This window comes from Amblyomma maculatum, chromosome 3 (genome assembly GCF_055883805.1).
Source record: "Amblyomma maculatum isolate TAMU_Amacu chromosome 3, ASM5588380v1, whole genome shotgun sequence".
In the NCBI taxonomy this organism is placed as follows: Eukaryota; Metazoa; Arthropoda; class Arachnida; order Ixodida; family Ixodidae; genus Amblyomma; species Amblyomma maculatum.
In genome coordinates this window covers 103,169,600-103,187,747 of record NC_139346.1, presented here as the reverse complement: position 1 = coordinate 103,187,747, position 18,148 = coordinate 103,169,600, and the positions used below count along the sequence as shown (strand labels likewise).

Below are 18,148 nucleotides of genomic sequence, written 5' to 3'. Positions count from 1 at the left end.
CTTAATTTATTTTCTTTGCTAATATCTAAAGCAGTTTTATCGTATATGTAGTTCGTATATACTTCACTTGCAACTCAGATATATTTCAGAAATATATGAGTAGCCGAGGTATTCGGAAGTCAAGATTCGTGCCCCATTTCAGATATCAAATATGTGAACTGCGCCGAATGAATGTTAGTTTCATATTATGCCTACTATATATAGCAGTGGAATATACACTGAAGATTTCTTTCAATGTAACCTGTTATGACTCTGCAATGCACGATGCCGTTCTAGTGATCCTCAAGTTTGTTTTTGGCTGCCGTCCATGTCTTGAGCTTAAATTTCTTGCCATCGCGCAGTTTGCTTCTTTACGTGTGAATACTATATTCAAACTGTTTGCAGTCAGGCTGTCATAAAACTGCATTAGCCAACTGCATACGAAAGAATGCGAAAAAAAAAAACCTTGGGGCGCTTCCACTTTATGATAATATTCCGTTATTACATAGCTCAGAGGCCGAATAACGAAGTATGATCGAGTGCCTAGATGGCCTGCGCAGACCAATGAACTTAGATATACCTGAAGAAATTTAAGGTAATGTTGAAACGTTTTCAAATAGAAAAGCAGTTTGCGATCCACCGCAACGTAACTGAACGCGTGAGGAACTATCTGAAATTCGACAAAGATTAGCCGCAAACCCGAACAACGACAGTAAAAAAATCTGAAGAATAATGGCGGTGTGCAATGCGTTTAGCTGTCACTGACGATAGATGAAATATCAACATCCGTCCCCAGCAGGGCAAAGGCCTCTACCATATCCTTTCAGTTGAAACGGTCCTCTGCCACCTGCATCCATCTAAATTTATGCCCCCGCTGCAACGTTTCCGTTCGCTTGGAATCCACCCTCTTACGCTCAGCCGTTATCGTTTATCTTTGTTTCTATCACATGTCCCGCCTATGCCCATCTCTTCTCGATTTTGACTGTAAAGTTATTAGTAAAGATACTGTACGTAACGGATAGTAAGCCGTAGTTTTCCTGTAATAGGCTTGCAATATTACCAGCCCTTGACGCTCCCCTTCTTCTGGATTGAGATAACTTTATCGTTCTTCCAAGATTCTGGTACTCTGCACGTCACGAGGCTCTGAGTATTAGGGCGGCAAGTCTTCAGATCATTCAATCCCTGCACCGTTTTCCAACACATATGCACTTACCTTGTCCTTTCCATCTGATTTCACCCATTTCATTGCTAAAAATATTTTTTATTTCGTTCTTAGTCGGGGAGTCGGGGAACGTTTGATTCCCCTGCACTACTATAATCTCATTCTCCCCTCGATTATCTTAACTGCTGTATAAATCCCTGTAGAACTTCTCGCCTACTTTGACTATCCGATATCTATTATTTATGGCAATGCCCACCATCTTTCTTAACTCCCACATCTGTCTTTTTTTTGCTGATGTCGAATTTCTTCTTGACCGCTGTCATCTTACCGCCGTTCCTTATAGAATACTCAATTCAATTCTCTCTACAGTATGCGTGTTTACGTCTGACACTACACTTATTCCTTAGCTTTGATAGCGCAGACTTTTCTATCATCTCTGTTGGGTCGCATGCTTTCATTTCTCGGCGATCCTTAACCGGATCTTTTGTTTACTTATGTAGTTTACCGATCCCTGTCTACCTATCCTGCAACCCAATTCTAACATACACTCAGTAATCATATCTCTGAAGTTGTATCTTATTCCGTCTGTAATATGGCTTCTCCTAATCAGATTATCTTACATTTACGCTGTAAAGGCTTCGGCATTTGACACGTAGCGGGAGCATAAGGGCAGCAGTCCGAATGGTCGTTGTCCAAGGGCTGAAAGCAGCATGTTCACGTAGCTCTCATAGTGTAAGCACGATCGCCTGCACTGCAAAGAACTGCCTGCGTAGTATATCACATCGAGCGAAACCGTAACCTAAAAGAAAAAAAGAAACCCATAACAAAGCTGTAAATAATACACCCGACCATTACACTGATACAGTTCAGTTCAGTTCAGTCGTTCAGTCGTGTCCGACTCTTCGTGACCCTATGGACCATGTCACGTCACGCTTTCCGGTCTCTCACTATCTTCCTAACATCACATAATTTCATCTGCAGTGCCTCGAGGGTGCCATCTAACAATCGCGTTCGCTGCCTACCCCTTCTCCGGCGACCCTCAACCTTTCCCAACATAAAATCTTTCTCCAGCGACTCCTCTCTTCTCATCAGAAGAAAAAAGAAGCTGAGCTTTAACTTTAGAATTTGACCCTCCAATGAGCAGTCAGGGTTTATTGTCGACAATATCGACTGATGTGATCTTCTGGCAGTCCAAGGAACTCTCAAGAGTCTTCGCCAGCACCACAATTCAAACGCGTCAATTCTTCGGCGGTCAGCCTTTTTCACAGTCCAACTCTCGCATCTATACATCACAACTGAAAAGACCATGGCACGAGTTATACAGACCTTGGTTGGCAGACTAATGTCTCTGCTCTTTACTAGGCGGTCAAGGCTAACCATTGCTCTCTTTCCCAGAAGCAGGCGTCCCCTAATTTCATGGCTGCAGTCTCCTTCCGAGGTAATCTTGGAGCCCAAGAAGAGACAATCTGTCACAGCTTCCACTTCTTGTCCATTGACGCTCCAGGACTTGATAGGGCAAGACGCCATGATCTTTGTTTTTTAATGTTCAGTTTAAGCCCAAACTCACTCTCTTCTTGTACGCTCATCAGAAGTCTCTTGAGTTCCACTTCACTTTCTGCCATTAAAGTGGTATCATCCGCATATCTAAGGTTGTTGATACGTTTTGCAGCAATTTTCACTCTAGCTGAAGACTCGTCCAGACCGGCCTTCCTCATGATACACTCTGCATATAGGTTAAATAGGCAGGGCGACAGTATGCAGCCTTGCGTCACTCCTTTCTCAATCGGAAACCAATCACTAAGACCATGCCCAGTTCTGACTGTGGCCTCTTGCCCTTCATACAGGTTCCTGAGGAGACAGAATTGGAACTCCCATCTCTTGGAGAGCTTGCCACAATCTGCTGTGATCTACGCAGTCAAACGCTTTCGCATAATCAATAAAGGAGAAGTAGATGGGTTTCTGGAACTCTCTTGCTTTTTCCATGATCCAGCGAAGGTTGGCAATTTGGTCTCTAGTTCCTCTGCCCTTGCGAAACCCAGCTTGCACAACCGGAATCTCCCGATCCACATACTGCTGCAGCCTACCTTGGAGGATTTTCAACATCACCTTGCTAGCGTGCGAAATAAGCGCGATCTTGCGGTAGTTGGAACAATATTTGGCACTGCCTTTCTTTGGAATGGGGATGTAAACTGACCTCCTCCAATCCTGTGGCCACTGCAGGGTTGTCCAAATCTTCTGACATAATGTATGCAGAATGTTAACAGCGTCATGGTTGAGGTTTTGAAGCAACTCAGCTGGAATGCCATCAATTCCGCTGGCTTTGTTCTTAGCAAGGCTGGTTAAGGCCCATTCAACTTCACTCTTCAGGATGCCCGGCTCGAGGTCAGTAATTACAACCGTCTTATGTTGGGTTTGCACATTCGGGTCCTTCTTGTACAGTTCTTCTGTGTATTCCTGCCACCTCTTCTTTATCTCTGAGGCTTCAGTGAGGTCCTCGCCTCATTTTTCCTTTATCACGCCCAGCTTAGCACAGAAGCTTCCTTTGATATCTTTGATTGTCTTATACAGAGCTCTTGTGTTCCTTAATTGGCTGTTGTCCTCAACTGCTTGGCACTGTATGTTCAGGAAGGCATTCTCATCTCTCTTGATATTTTCTGAAAATCCGCATTGAGAACCTTGTATCTTTCTTGTTCCCCCATAACTTTTGCCATCCTCCTTTCCTCAGGTATTTGCAAAGCCTCTTCAGATAACCAGTTTGCTTTCTTGCATTTCGTTTGCTTTGGAACTACCTTAGTAGCAACTTCTTGTATTATATCACAAACATCAGTCCACATCTCTTCGGGCTCTCTGTCTTCTAGATCTAATTCTTGAAATCGATTCCTCACTTCCACAGCATATTCTAATGGAATTTGATCCAGATCATACCTGAAAGGCCTTCTAGTTTTCTGCATTTTCCTCAATCGATGCGGTAGTTGGATACAGGGCTTTATTAAGCGTTAAAACTTAAATAGCAAGCATCACACAGCTGTAAACTGGTTTTCAAATTAGCACAAATTTATGTACGTAATTTCACGATGCATATTTATGCTCGCATTGCGCTCTTATTCGCTGAGAGTATGCAGTTTTAAGCTCGAAATGGGTGATGTTTGTTGTCTGCGTTGACCTCGATTGTAGAGATAGTGTTGCAATTTAATTTACAATTTGCAAAACAGCGTTACAAAGAGAATGTAGTTGATCACACTCCAGCTTCCGACATTTTTTAACACTACAGTGTACCTAGTTATAGTGTTGTATTCATCGCTTATAGATACAACTCCTCAGGGCATTACTCTATTCTTAGTGTTGATGTCATCATAAGTTACTAAATCGCCTATACAACTGTTTAGCTAGGCGCAGCTCGCTTTATGATTATTTCAGTTTGCGTTTGTCTTCGCAGACGGCGCAGGATTGAATGTAATGGTTCTGATGGTATTTCGAACTAATTTCTTAGTTTCTCTGTTAGGCAAATTGCTCTTGTATTGTGTTATTTCTTTTTCATTTAAATAATAGGCTGACCTCCTTTCGGCAAGCTCCTCCCTCAACTAAAGTAATTTGGTAAATATAAAAAATGCAAGATATATCACTGCGTCGTATTGATAACCAGTTTCACCTCTACAATTTCTAGAACGGCATTAAATAAATTTCAGGCGATTCTATTTAACCTGTCAGGTTTTTTGCCCAACCATATATGATTTGAGATAATTTGTTGCTTACAAAAATAATTGGCAGAAATAATTTGGGAATATGGATGAATGAGCCATGAGAAGTCAAAATTTCATTAATGAACAGATTTGTGATTTCAGTTTATTAATCTGAGGAGCAAGAAAATATTCCGATTTTTCACAGCAGTCCCAAAACTCAGCAAAATATTGCCAATAGTTGGCGTTTGAAGGGATTTATTGAATAATGTAACAGCCGCGGCACTAGGTGCTGTGGAGGAGAAAGATGTTTGTTATTAGGGCGCGCGCAGAGCCTGAGAGACTAGTAGCTGACAAGGAGTCTCTGACACCTCAATCTTCGTGAAGGCCTTCGAGCGTAACAACTTGGTGGATGCTTACTGAGTATCGACCTCATCAGCCACGGATCTACCACTCGGACCTCACCGCAGTCGACGCCTTGCCGGTTTACCACATTCCATCGCAGAGATGTACTTGGACGGAGACTCCGCGGCCAGGTCTGCTTCGAGCTTCTTTTGGCCGCATTACCGTGTCCTGTATATTTGCGGGTACCACCGGAGAGGACGTTCGACGAAAGGTTGACGCACTACCAACGCGTCAGCCGGTATAACAAGTGAGACACGAGCGCACAGCTTGCCAACGTGGTGCTCGAGCTCACAGACACGACTCTTACTTGGTGTGAGAACCAAGAAGACTTTCACATCCTGGGCACGCTTTGTAGAAGAGCTGTCCAAGTGATGTGGTGACTCCACAGCAAAAAAGAAGCGAGTCGAGCAGACACTGGCTCAACATGCACAGCTTCATGGAAAGACCTGCACTCAGTATATCGAGGCGGTCTTACAGCTCTGCAAAGTTGTCTCTCTTCGCATGTCCGGCGATGACAAGGTTGGCCACCCTCTGAAAGGTTTTGCCGACGGTGTCTATACCTACCTTACCCGTAATGAAAACCTGGCATCGGTCTCGAACGTGATTGAGCATTGCCGTACGTTTGAGAACCTTAAAATGTGGCGAATCACACCTAAATTTGATCGCTTGCCTACTGTACCAACAGTGGAAGCCATTGACTCCACTTCTTCCAGCGATCTTGCCGCTTCTATTTGTTAGATCGTATGTGACGAGTTAACCAGCTGACTTTTCGTCCCAGCGAGCAGCCATGCGCGTATCTGATGGCTCCACTTGAAGCCTTGTCTGTCAACACAGCAGACTACGAGGGCTACCCGGTGCCCTAGCTGTCTCGACAGTCCCGACCGCGCCACACCAATCGATTGCGGCGCGAAGCACCTGTGCACTCTAGTGAGCCGCCACCGGTTATCTACGAGGAAGAAGTACGACGTGATGCCTTCCCTACAGGTCCCAACACCTCCAATGTCTTACTGGGGCCGCCTTCTGTTCGTCAGCCTTTGGTGTGCTACTAGTGTTGTAATCCCGGCCACATCTCGCGCGTTTGCCATCACCGCCGTTCGTCTCGCTTTGGCTCCACGATCTTCACTAAACGGCCCGTCCACCAGCCTCTTTCCAAGGGGCAGCCTTCGAAATTAATCACTGCACCTGACCACTGGCACGCCAACTTGAGGAACTCTTCTCCTGCATCACAGCGCAGGACGACCCCTCCTCCGCTATCCCGGACACGTCGATCGCCGTCACCAAGCCGCCGCTCGTTATCACCTCATCCGGAAAACTAGCCGACGCGACCTATGGAGGTGAGGTGGCTGGACGTCTGCTGAGCACCAATCTACCTTCCCCTGTTTTAATGCTTAAGAACAAAGTTAACGTATCTGACGATGGTGTCTCTACATCGTCTCTTGTCGATACCGGGGAAACTCTTTCATTTATGATTTAAACGGTTGCTAGGGCACAAAGTGACATTTCAGTGTGCCCCTAAATCGCCGTTCTGTGGAGTGAGTGGGTTATCATCCCGGCCTTTGGGGTGTGCAGTGTGGGAGTCAAACTGGGTGAGTAAGTTTTTCAAGCTTAATTTATCGTTACTGCCTGCTCCACTCATGACATAATTTTAGGGTTGGAATTTCGGAAAATGTGTGGCGCTACAGTTGACTTTCGCAGTGGGGTGTTTAATTTCGAGCACACCTTTGTGCCTGGTCTCGCGGACAATTCGCGTGATGCGGAAGTGTGTTTAGCGTGTCCCAAGACACAGTCATGCCATCGTGGACTGCAGTGTGCGTCCCAGTTTCCTCACCCCCTCGCAGCAGAGACACGTTTGAGGCTGTAGTACAACCTATTTATTCAGCATTTGTGAAGAAGAATGTTATTGTACCTCATTGTTTGGTCTCTTTGGTGAACGGCCACGCGTGGTTGTGGACAACGAAATCCTCCCCCGAACCCGCCGATCTGCCAGTTGGCTTGAAACTTGCCTCCTGTGGCCACAATATGCCCTCCGCGTTCCGTCAGCAACATCCACAATTACTCGTATGATCAACACCAGCCTCCGTACCACTCAGCGCCAGGCCCTGGTGGACCTCCTGCTAAATACTCACCTGTTTTCTTCACCCAGCCCACTGGACCGCCTTATATATCTGCGTCTCGCACATGTTACGCCATAAACACAGGTTCTTACCTCTCGATCCGCCAGAACCCCTATCGAGTGTCAGCATCCGAGCGCAAGGTGATCAATGAGCAAGTCCAAGAAATGCTTCAGAAAGGGGCAATGCAGGAGTCTTCGAGTCCTTGGGCGGCCCTTGTAATCCTGGTGTACAAGAAGCATTGTACGGGCAGGTTCTGTGTCTATCATCGCCGTCTGAAAGCCATCAGGTAAAAGGAGATATATCCACTACCTCGTATAGATGATGCTATTGACTGCCTTTCTGCCGCCTCTTACTTCTCCTGTGTAGATCTCAGATCATTGCTGGCAGATCCATGTACACCCTAATGACAAGGAAAAACCGCATTTGTAACGCCGGACAGAGTTTTTGAATTTAATGTTATACCGTTCATTCCTTGCATCGCGCCCGCAACCTTCGAAAGATTTAGTGACCCGCTGTTGCGCGGTTTGAAGTGGAGCATTTGCATGTGTTACCTGGACGATGTTGCCATATTTGGAAGCACTTTCACTGAGCATAACGAACGCTTAGCTATTGTCTTGGACTCTTTGCGTAACGCTGGCCTCGTCCTCAATTCCAAGAAGTGCCGGTTTGGCGAGCGCCAGGCATTGGTGCTGGGACACCTCGTTGATGAGCATGGGGGACAACCTGATCCTCAGAAAACAGCGGCGGACGAATCGTTGAAACCACCCAAGACTGTCAAAGAGCTCCGCTATTTTCTTGGGTTATGTTCTCATTTCCGTCGTTTTATACACCAGTTTGCAAACACCGCCGCCCATCTGAGAGGTCTGCTACACAAGGGCGCCTCTTTCGAATGGACCACCGAGTGTGAAACCTCTTTTCGTCAGCTGAGTCCCTGTTGACGTCAAATCCTATTCTAGGCAACTTCGACCATGCTGCACCCATAGAAGCCCACAAGGACGCAAGTGGTGTTGGCATTGGGATATTTTGTTCCGTGCTGCAGGGTACAAGAACATGTTATCGCATATGCAAGCCATTCTCTCAGCAAGCCTGAGCGGAACTACATGGTCACGGAGCAGGAGTGCCTTACAGTGGTATTCGGTTTACAGCGATTCCGTTCATATCTACACGGATGGCCATTCACCATTGTCCCTGACCACCACTCTCCCTGCTGGCTGACAAACCTTCGATATCCTTGTGGTCGTCTTGCGCGCTAGGCCCGTCGCCGGCCGGAGGCACGCCGACGCAGACTGCCTTTCGCGGCTTCCCCTAGCTACCACTGAGTGCAACGCCGACAACTTCGACAATTACATTTTTGTCCTGGTTGCAGATTCTCCAGACCTTCAAGTTTTTAAAATCGAACAGGAAAACGATCCTAGTCTCTAACCTCTCTTAACTCGCCGCATACCGGTCGGGTTACTGGACGTGTTTGTTTACTCGACGGAGATTTGTGGAAGAAGAACTATGCTCCAGTGAGCCCACGACTACTCGTAGTTCCTAAAAACCTCTATTCATCTGTTTTTTGCGTATTACACAAAGACCCCACGTCTCGTCATCTCGAGTCGACTCGAACGCTCCGCCGTGCTCAAAAACGGTTTTATTGGCCAAAGATGCGATCGACTATTGAACGCTACGTGACCAGTTGCACGCAGTGCCCGCGCCACAAAAGTCCTACCGTTGCTCCTGCTGGGCGGCTGCACCCTGTACCGCCTCCGAGCACACCCTTTGAGCAAGTCGGCATCGACCTACTCTGTCCATTTCCAAACTCTTTCTTTGGCAATCGCTGAATTTTCGTTTCCACCGATTATCAGGCTCGGTACTGCGAAACTGCAACTAATCCATCGGCTGTAGCATATCAGGTGTCTATGTTCCTGCTGCGCTGGTTCATCTTACGCCACGGGCCACCACGGATTATTATGAGTGACCGCGGCCGTCAGTTCTCTGCGGATATCGTCGAAGAACTCCTGCGTCTCTGCGCAACAACTTTTCGCCACTCGACGCCCTATCACCTGCAAAAAAACGGCTTTACTAAGCGCATAAACTGAACGTTGACCAATATGCTGTCAATGTACGTGGCCCTGGATCACAAAAACTGGGACACCATCCTGCCTTTTGTAACCTACGCTTTTAACACTGCGACCCATGAAGCGACTGGTTACAGCCCTTTGTTTCTTTGTACACCCGTCCACCACGCTATACCCTGGATGCAATCTTACCATTCTCAGTGAGCGACGGTCCCTGCATTACAGAGTCTCTGTGCCTCGCTGAGGAATCTCTGCAAATTGCCCGCTTGCGGACTGCAGCTTCTCAAGAACGCTTCAAGGCACGCTGCGATGAGCACCGTCGACATGTTACCTACGCTTCGGATGACCTGGTCTAGTTTTGGCGACCGCTTTGCCGGCATGGCCTTGACCAAAAACTATTGGCTCACTACGATGAATCTTACGTTGTCATTATCCCCATCGGTGACGTCACCTACGTGATTGCGCGTCTAACTGCGACAGGTCGCGGTTCGTCGATAACACAACTTGCTCATGTTGCGCGCTTGAAGCCCTGGAACTTTCGTGAGACCGCGTAACTCGCCTGTGGGCTTCGACTGCGCAGGGGTAAATTGTAACGGCCGCAAAAAAGATGAGGCGCTAGGTGCTGTGGACCAAAACGTTTATTGGTAAAGCGCGCGCAGAGCCTAAGAGACTAGTAGCTGACAAGGCGCCTCTAACACCCCGATCTTCGGGAAGGGCTTCAAGCGTAACAATATTATATCACGTAACAGGCGCTCTATTAAGAGTGCCTCTTTAAAAATGTGTTTGGTATTCTGCCTAGACCCCGCCGAGGTGGTGCAGTGACAAGACGCCCGACTACTGTGCCGGAGCACCCGGGTTCGAACCCGACCGCGGCGGCTGTGTTTCGATGGAGGCGAAACGAAGAGGCGTCCATGTGCTGTGCGATGTCATACGTTAAAAATCTCCAGGGGGTCGAAATTATTCCGTAGCCCTCCACTACGGCTCCTCTTCCTCTCTTTTCACTCTAACTCCCACCTTCCTCCCTTCCCCTATGGGGCAGTTCAGGTGTCCACAGAAACACGTGTGACAAATGCTGCACCTTTCCCTTCCTGTGAACCAATTATTAATATTATTCTGTCTAGACAGGACCTTTTTGCAGTATCGATGTTTAGCAACAGGTTATTAGCTCCAGCACTTCTTACAACAATGATAAGAAACTTGGCAGGGTATCCCTGACCCAAAAAAGGGGATTGACGCCATCATGCTGAAAAACCACAGAGTGAAAATAACTTTTGAATGTTCCTGGAATGACCTCAACATCTAATGAAAAATTATGGTCAATTATGAATGGCGATGAATCCTGAGCAGAGAGAAGAACCGTTTTTCGCAAATTATTGGCTTTTATTTCATGAATGTTGATAAAGTTTTATTAAAATATGTCAAGCCCTACTTCAGTTTTAAACACTTGTAGCAATGAAGGTTGTCTGCTCTAACTCAAGTTTCAGCATTTTTGAGGTCTTTTGTCGCGACTGATGACATGAATAAGGTCCCTGTTATAGCAGGGGTGCTTTCGGTTGCGATTTATATCTTTTGGGTAAAGAATCATGAGAAGTATTCGTGAACAATGCTACAAAATTTCTCAAAATCATAAACAAGCAGATGTTGCTACAGTGCAGAAATGCATCAAAACGATGGCGCTAAAACATTAACATTGGAATTGTCATCAGGATGGGCAAAATCGGCGACCTAGAAATCAGGTCTATTGAGCTCACATATGACAAAACGTTTGACAATCGTGACAATTTTTAACAGTTTGGTTTGTCAAACCAACCAATTTTAACAATTTCTCAATAGTAAAAACAAGGTCTAGAATTTTGTTATCACAGTCACCGCTGTCAACAATCAGTGTCATATTCAATGGCAGAGCCATATCGATGAGGGATACACAAATGGGCATGTCGCGGCCATTTGAAGACATCGTACCCCAATCTTAAACAAGGCGCATTGAAGTCATCAGCCCGGCTCAAATACAGTAATCAGGTCTGTGTTTGATTAAGTAATCACAACAGTTGGAGTTTTTGTCAGAGGATATCCAGCAGCGACGGCTGGATATCCTGAACAAGGTAGCATAAGAAAGACATAGAACTGCTTGGTTGGAAAGATGTCTGCACCACTGTGACTCAGCTCTGTGGCGCCCGCGCGAGAAGACGTATACTTGAGCTTGTTCAAGCGTTCAATGTATTTGCGTGTAAGCCCAGAACTCACAGGTATTTCGAGGACAGAGATTCAACTCTCGCCTTTGTCGTACTTGTCGGGTGTGCGATGTTCTCGCTACTCCTGCCCAGCTGTCAAAAGCAGCGCTCATAGTTTCACAAACCCATTCCGCATTTTCATCTGTCAAAATCTGCCCTGCGACCTGCCTTCAGACAAGAACCACATAAACGACCCGTTTCTGCAGAGACATCAGCTCCCCGCTGAAAAAGTAAAGAATCGGGTTCATGTTTTCAGCTTCCAAGCTTCCGTCCTCGACTGCACCAACACTGAAACAAAAAGCAGGAAAGCATTACTAGCGCAGCTGTGCGGAGTCTCCTGCAAAGTAAGCTGTCACATCAACGTCATGCTTTGACCCCGGTAATTTCGCACTGGAACATAAAAACAGGAAACATTTAGGGCAGCATGTGTGTAGAAATCCTGCCGTGTAGGATACCAGATCAAGGCCAAACTTTCACCTAGCAGTGTCGCCCTCTGGGGCAACAGAAATGATTATGGGCGCAATTTTCCGGTCGTCCTCTCCTCAACCGGCGTTATCGGAAGCAACTTTATTTTGGCTCAGTATGCTGCCACAGATGCTGCACACAAGCCAATCGACGGCAACAACCGAATTGACCTTTCGGAGCGTCGTTTTGCGATTTTTCAAATGAATGGCACTCGAAATGAAGTTCTCTGAAACTGTATCTCGACACTTCTACCTCAAGATAGCATGACAGCCTCAGTGCAGGCTCAGTGTCTCTTACTCTATTGCCCCTGGACATACCAGCTCACGACCAGGTGCCAAGCAACTCTACGATTTAACTTCGAAAGGTCTGCTCTCTGTGTAATTGTATTGTTTCTTGCTACTAATCCTTAATCTTTGGGCTTAGGGAGGAATTTTCACATGGATTATTCTGTACGATGGGAACGTAATGATTACCAAAAAGCGGTTTAATCAGCAAGAAGGATCTGCACTGTTCGAAGCACATTCAAGACGAAAGAATTGATTCTGTTCAGCACCTGTTTCCCCCTCTGGCACTCCATAATCATTTGATTTACTGCTTTGACCCTGAAAGCTTCTGCCAGCTATTATATGCATGTCTTTATAGTGAAAATTTTTATAGGCTCATGGAACGAAAATCTGCGCTGGAGCTCAGCGCAGTTGTGAGCATGATCGGTGCGTCGAATCTCTGCACCGTATCTTCGCGCTCGTGTGTCACTCTTATTAGCGCTCTTATATAAGTCATGAATAAACGCTATAGACATTGACAGGTTTAATTGATAATGCTAATGACTATTAAGGATGATTAACAATGACTAAAAACGACCTGTAACGACCAGTATGTCCAACTACCACTTGTAATACCGCAGCTGATTGGAAATGAGCAAGATGCTTAGCTATGAGTGGTATTCACCATAATGTCTAGGCATGGCTCATCGGGAATAGGAAACAACCAATAGTCAACCGACGACTTTAATGACCGCAGCTGACTGGAAAGGAGTAAGAATCCTTAGCGATAACAGGAAAGTGATAGAACAGAAGTGCAGGCTATCGTCGTTCTCCTTTGAAGAGACGTATAAAAGACCCTGATTTTTTTTTCGTGCTAAAGTTTCCTGTAACCTACAAAGAATTTCACTTTCATTTGTAGAGTGCGATGGTTCGTCCCCTCAACCAAATCAGTTTCCGAGTAAAGTAATAGTGCAGGTTGCTTTTTATATAACTATTTGTAACACACTTCACTAAATATTGCGATGCACGCTGAAAACGAATGGATTCTGGTTGTCGGCTGCACGCAAATAAGCACCCTCCTTTCTGCTTCTTTCTAAATTGGTAAATTGGTATTTCTAAACTATGAATTTCCTGTAACCTGTGAATGATTTTAATTTTGGCTCCATTTCTTTAAAACTGAGCATTACCTTCATGTTATGGCATATTGGTGCAGAATACGTACGACATATTTAATGAAATGAATGATGGCCTTACGAAACAATGGGCTATTGCTGCTGGCTGCAGTGAGAGGGTTTATTTCCTACACTCCTACACCCTTGGTCTAGGATTTATTTCGGTTGTAACTATTTTTGTTCCTTTATTTTTCCAATCGGAGGCAGATAAGTCGTGTCTTCTACTCCAATTACAAACAAGCCTGCAACTTGACAACCAGACAGAATCTATATGGGAAGTGGTATGACACTGTCTGGGAAGCTTCTGCAAGATTGCCTGCGTCACACTTTTTTTATGTCAAAAGAAAATTTCCGCCACGTGTAGATCAATAAGTGATACCGCAAAAGCGAATCGCATGCCAGAAGTAACCGCGGGGTAGTGGCCGTGTCATGGGTGCATCTGTTGCGCACGCCGTCTGAACAAACTTTCAGTTGTCAGTGCTCGTCTTGTAGTTCTTAGCTTCAGCATTTGTCTGTTGCACATTTTTCCATTCCGTTTGTTTCACGAACTCTTCCGTTTGGCTATAATGTTAAAACAAAGTAATCGCACCTAAAACAGAGTTGGGTCGAAATAAGTAAAATCAAATACCCATCTTCTACACTCAAGCAAGATACTGCCCTTACATTCTACCGTGGCGTGTTCGTGAGGCTGGTTTAACCATCTTATTTACACTTAGGTTCCGCCTTATGTGTAGCGAAACCAGTGTGTGCTCATCTGGGGTGCTTCTGAATTTAGAAGTCAAAGGTGAGGGGTAACCTTTGCGTGGAGCACTGCCCATTTATGAGCGAGAGTTCGACTCCTCCTGTTATAAATCCAAGATAGGTTGGTTCGTCCGAGTGACGTAGAAGCTGACCCAAGGTCAAACAGGGACTTTGCATGTGCAGCGACACGTCTCGTCCAGGGTTTATACTATGCCTACGTGGAGCATGACCTAATTACGGACCTCTTGATCATGACAATGATCTTGACCTTCAAAGGTGAATATCTCTCAATAACGCCAGAAACTGCATGACAGGCTGCCTGAAGACGTCAGCTGAACACGTGGTATAGGCAAAACCATGCAGAGTAGAGTTATCACTTGTCAAGCTTGGCTCAACTGCATTTACCCACTGCTAATTGTTCTTGCTGTCCCTAACGGATGGGTGTTAAGAATGCTGTCACCACCTACAGCGGCTCTAGCCATCGTCGAAAAATGTGGGAAGAATTAGAAACGGGATAACCTTGAGAAGTGTGGTGGGCTGTCGTGTTCAGATAGAAGCTCATATAAGTTGCAGATACGTATATTGGTTTATCCGAACTGTCCTTATAGCTAATCAAAGCGACCATTTCGTAACGGCGGCATTGCCATATTTCCAAGAGGAGAAACGTTTAAACAATTTCATTAGTTTAGCGGATAATTCTTAAATATAAGGCATCTAAGGAGAGGAGAGTTAGGTAAATGTCTATCCGCGTAGCCAAAAGTACACTGTTCGAGAGCTCTAGACAGCCGCGCTGACGACTATGCAGTCTGCCTTCAGCACTTGACTAGATACTGCGCTTTAACACCGTGGTAATATACCACGGCTCTTGAAAGCACGTTTTAATTACCTACACTCAATTAAAGCACCTGGAAATGTAAGTAGGACGCGGGAAGAAAAGAAGAAACTTTGCCTGGGTTATATTCCACTTAAACCGGTTCCCACGTGCGAAAGCACTGTTTAGCCTAGTTTGCCATGGTTTTGTTTGCCTGTTTAGCTTTGCCGAAGTGTGCATTCCGCGAATAAAGTTTTGGCAAACGCGGAAAATTAAAATTGGCTGTTTTGAAAGAAAGCAAGGATACATTTCCTATATTACTTCTCGGTGCCCACCTTTCAAATTAAAGGCATATAATTGAATGCGCATGTGTGTCTGATCCGAATCCCTGCATCTAACTTAACTAGCAGATTAATACTCAATGGGGGGCGAAATGGTACGGCACCACCCTGAACGCTTTTTGTTATCACTGCTCCAGCCATTATGCTTATCTTTTATTTTATTTACAGTGCCCTTAAATATCCGGCGAGGGATATTACGTAAAGTAGGGATGGTTGAACAATATTGCACGCTCACAGGTGAGACAATATGAAAACACAGCAGACCTATACAAAAGAAACAGGGATAACCAATGCATCGTGATAGTAAGAACAAGCAACGGCTCTCGGCTGCTCGTCCCAAAGTTTAATAGTCAAGAGTAAACGAGCGAATTTCAACATGTTAGTACTACACTACGGTAGGTTTGCTTTTGAATGGATGGTCGGTGCGATGTATGTTCAAGCGGCGAGTTCAAGCGGCTTTTAAAAGATAACTTCAAGGGCTCGTTCAGCTGAAATTGTGACGGCGTCCTGCGCAGTCCAGAAAATGTCGTAATTGTCCGACATAATCATGACGTCACAATCACGAGAGCTCGCCTAGCAATTTCAAACGCCCCCTTCCAAATAACGGTATCGAATCGAAGAGATCAGATGAGCCAAAATTGGCTAGGAGGCTCCTCAAATAGTTTTTTTTTCAGCAAATAGAAGCAGCTCAATAAAATAATTTTGTCATGATTGGTGTCTGAACCCAAAGGGGGGGGGGGGGGGGCGGGGGGGCAATCGACCCACAGAACACAAAGGCCCCTTGGCACAAAGCATCTGAACCCAGGGAGGGCATGCGACCCATAGAACACAAAGGCCCCTTATTGGCACAAAGCGTGTCGTAGGAGCCCCTGTAGTACTCATTGTTGTGTATATGGCTTATTAGCATGCTTGGGATGTGTACTCATGTTACAGTAAGAGTTATTCGAAATTTTTGAATAACCTAACCGCAAATCATTTTAAATTCTTAAAATGAATAGGCGATGCTAGTGGCACTATCGCGTGCACTCTTAAAGGGAAGTTTAATCGTCCTCTCAATTTTTTTCTCGTCTCTATTGGATTGGACGACGCCTCGGCGTAAGCTTCAACAGTGTTTAGATTGCATAATGTTTGATAAAAGTTCTGTGCCTATGTTGCTGGCACCTTTCATCATCATGTGTGGGTATAGAAAGCTTAATGTACGATTGCATGAGGAGTACTCAGGGGCTGTCTCTCTCAGCCCTCATGGTGTCACGAAATCGGTCGTTAATGCATGGCTAGGTTTTCCATAATGTTGCACCCAATACCTCATTCCGAGTAACACGACAGAGCAAAAACTATATTTATAAAGCTTTGTAATCCTGTTCGCAGCTTCACCGTCCGTGCTCCCGCATTTCGGATCGGAAACATGCTCCTACCCATGCTGATATTCGCCTGCTCAACGTGGCCCGCTTCAGCCGATAAAATAAAAACACCTCCCAATATCGTATTCATCATGGCCGACGACATGGTGAGTTAAAGATGTGCATTTACACACTATGACATCCGGTAGGGTGACTGTTGAATCTTTCTCACTTGTTGTGAAAGCTCCCAATAAGGAATAGTAAAGTGCCTTTAATACAAACAGAGGCTTGGGTACATTGAGCTGCAACCACCATAAACGGGCACAAATTGCTGGAATTGTCTTGCAACCCCTTCGTTTACATACAAATGCAATTGACTAGTAGAGCCTGGTGTGCTACAGATCGGGAATGTATGTGCATACAGACCTTGTATTTAGTTAAGAGCCGTTCAGGGTACAACTCTAGAAAAAACTTTTCTATCAAAGTGGTGCTTGCGCAGACGCTTTCGGCATACCTCCTAATCAAACCTACCACGTGCAGTTCCTAGCCGATGACATTGTTTCCAAACGAGTATTAATCATTAGGGTCATTCTAGCCGAGCAGTGCAGGTACAATGAATGTCGTATATGTGGTCATTTATTGTAAGCTGACATTAACCTTAGGGTAGATCGTTACGGGGTGCTGCTCCCTGCAAGAATGCGCCGTCGGAGGAACTTTAGTTCAGGTGAGATTCACGTCATGTTATCCTGGGAAATGAGGATTTCACTGGTGGCTCTGATACTTCTAACACGTGTACGAACGATGCTTTTGTAGTCCTTTTCTTCCTCTCCACTGCTTCCTCTTCCTCTTCCTCCTCTCCACTGCTTATGCGCTATGCCAAGCTGGTGATGCTGGTTGTGATAAAGTGTCTTTTAGCTTGGTTAGCCTTTGGATACTACGTCTTCAGCCTATTCATGTTTTCTTCATTGGTTCGAGTTCACATATTTACGTCTGTAGGTAAGGACTGCATGCAACGTCCGCACACTGTCATGCAGTCCACCGCATTCGCTGCAGGGATGGGGCGACGTAAGCTTCCATGGCTCCAATCAGATTCCGACACCAAACATCGACGCCTTGGCCATCACGGGAGTGGTGCTGAACAACTACTACACCATGCCACTCTGTTCTCCTTCGAGGGGAGCCCTCTTGAGTGGCCTGTATTCTATACACGTCGGTAGGTGTCCAGCCACTGTTCTCTCTCATATTGTGACTGTCTTGAGGAGGCAATGTTCTTCTCCTTGCCGTCTGGTGCTTGAACTGCTTTGTTTGAACAAATTCTGTTTTTGCAGAGATCAAGAGAGTGAAGCCATTGTCATTAACTTCAAGGTGTTCGAGTAGGATGGCGATA

At 45.6% G+C, this 18,148-nt stretch overlaps 1 protein-coding gene across 2 annotated transcripts in view; it reads left to right on the top strand.

The window, feature by feature from the left end:
* Positions 1 to 16,811: 16,811 nt before the first annotated feature.
* Positions 16,812 to 18,148, top strand: part of LOC146195450 (arylsulfatase B-like) — a 32,223-nt gene continuing 30,886 nt past the window's right edge. For both annotated transcript variants that reach the window (XM_084596237.1, XM_084596236.1), the window contains exons 1-2: positions 16,812 to 16,928; positions 17,815 to 17,974. In XM_084596237.1, the coding sequence (XP_084452363.1) occupies positions 16,827 to 16,928; positions 17,815 to 17,974 (262 nt within the window). In that variant the 5' untranslated portion in view covers positions 16,812 to 16,826. The remainder of the gene's footprint in view (positions 16,929 to 17,814; positions 17,975 to 18,148) is intronic.